The 2,252-nt window shown below is 39.5% G+C and overlaps 1 protein-coding gene across 1 annotated transcript in view; it reads left to right on the top strand.

Moving 5' to 3' along the window:
* Positions 1 to 2,252, top strand: part of babam2 (BRISC and BRCA1 A complex member 2) — a 54,021-nt gene that overhangs the window by 744 nt on the left and 51,025 nt on the right. Inside the window, exon 3 of the mRNA XM_084674928.1 lies at positions 452 to 528. Coding sequence (XP_084531054.1) covers positions 452 to 528 — 77 coding nt within the window. The remainder of the gene's footprint in view (positions 1 to 451; positions 529 to 2,252) is intronic.

The raw sequence follows: 2,252 nt of genomic DNA, 5'->3' as shown, positions 1-2,252 counted from the left end.
GTAGGCTGACATCAATATGTGGAATGTGTCTCATTGTTTACAGTGGCCACCTGTCCTGTAGCTTACAGACACAGAGCATTTTCTTAGTTTTAAACTCATGCTGCTAATTCCCAAAGACAACAGCAACAACCTGTTAAATTAAAAAAAAAAAAAAAATCAGAAATACCCCTTGACACATTCTCTCACATGTGCTCTTGAGGGAAGGATACCACCAAAAACGATTGAGATGAACTCCAGGGAATTAAATCTAGAAATTGCATTTGGAAAGGCCTACAAAGTGTTTGCTGGTCTGCTATGTTACACATTCGGTACTTTTCCTTTAATGGGCGTTCAATGGGGATCCAGGCCAGGTCTCCCTACAAGTGACACCCCTTCAAACCCCTACTCTGAACTAAATCAGGCTATGGATGCTGTCACTATCTCCCCTTGTGTTTTTGATCTCCCTCTCCAGATGCACCTCTCTGACCCCAGCACCTTGCTGTGACCGCTTCAAGCTCCACATCCCCTACGCTGGAGAAACCCTGAAATGTGAGTGGCAGAAAACACCCTGCTTGTCACTCTTTTTTCCCTTGAATGCCACTCCCTCTTGTAGGGGCGATTGGCAGACTCTGTTGATTTAAAGTTTGACGGATATGAAATCCTTTGTTTGGTGGCAAGATAAAGGTAATGGATGTGAGTGGTATAAGTAATGTGTGTTGACATGGTTCAACTTGACTGAGGTATCTAAGTCAAAGCAAACGTGCATATGAAGAGATGTGTGCATATGAAGAGATGTGTGCAGATTGAATAGTACGTTATTCTCGCATTAGTCTTATTTCATTATTATTTTATTATTTTGGGCGTTGAATTTATCATTACTTGCCCCTCTTCTTGCTGTGAAAGTTCAATTGATCAAATATCTTATAGCAACTGGGTCTGTCTGTAGTTTGATGAGCGTGTGTTTGGGATGGGTGTAAACTATCTTTTTTGTAGTAGTGCTGTTTGCAAGCCAAAGTGGGACCAGCAAACATAAAAAGTTGCCTAAATAGAATGAGCAGACTGTCATCCCCGCGAGAGCAGCATAGACACATTTTGAAATATTTAAAGCCAAACCAATGAGAAAAGGAAATCAGCCAATCACATGACACCATTTTCTGAACACGCTTCTGATTCGTCGTAATCGCACAGAACGGAGACGCCTCATACCTTTGTCCCTGCATGACCTGTCTGCTGTTGCAGTCCCTGTGAATGAAATGCCCCCAACGTGACAGGTAGAGAACAAAGAAGTAGTTGTCACTTGATTTTAACTTGATTTGTGTTCTTTACCATCTGTAGACAAAGGGATGACTTTAAAATACATAAGAAAATGTGTGTCCAGAGGAATCTTTTCTTATACAAACGATAATTTATGACACTGCCAGTGTTATCATCTAGAACACATCATCTAGTTGATAACATTAGACAAGTCATAAAACCTCAGCTGGAGAATGCAGGTTTTATTGGTATTCAGCTCCAACTTTGTCTTGTGTCAAAGAAAAAATGTAACATAACAAAGCCCAGCTGGCAACAAACTTTGACAAACATTGTGTTTATCATACTGGAGATTACTGGAAATGCATTAAGTAAACCTCACATTTGTGATTGAAGTTCCACATCTGAGACTTCCTTTCTGAGGTTTGGCTCCCAAAATGCCTCCATAGTAGAACCACAAGATATTTTGAAAAAATTATCTTAATTGAGTTTTACGAGTCATGAGACTTTGTGTGGCACACGGTTATACAAAACTACAAAAACGCTCTGCTCACTGTGTGTGAGTTGAGAAACAAGTTGTTGATTAATGACTAGTTCTTGTTAAATGAAGGTTTGGCATAATCATGCTATCATAATTGGGCTTGATATGACAACCATTCAAATAAACCACAATAGAAAACAGTTTCTATTGAGTTTTTTCCATGATGAAGGTTACTGAGTGAAAACAGCAGTGAAGTCAGTGCTTCGTATTTGATATTTAATGGTTTATTTCTTCTTCCCTTGACTGAATCCACCTTACTCTTACTCACATCAAAGATAGCCATAGTAAACCAGATTCCTAGCCAGACATTTGAAGTTTGTGCCTTCATGACTTATCAACAAGTCATCTTGACAAGTCCAACATATGTTGATCAGTGCCTCTGCTGAAAACCACAGTGAGTGTGTAAGATTCATACCTCTACTTCATTTTGGCCTGTTCCAAAACAGTTCTCCTTTACCTCTTCATTCCTGATCGCTAATTT

The sequence above is a fragment of the Hypomesus nipponensis genome, chromosome 3, assembly GCF_054491055.1.
Source record: "Hypomesus nipponensis isolate SF chromosome 3, ASM5449105v1, whole genome shotgun sequence".
In the NCBI taxonomy this organism is placed as follows: Eukaryota; Metazoa; Chordata; class Actinopteri; order Osmeriformes; family Osmeridae; genus Hypomesus; species Hypomesus nipponensis.
The sequence above is the reverse complement of the archived record's forward strand: the minus strand, read 5'-3'. Positions and strand labels throughout refer to the sequence as shown.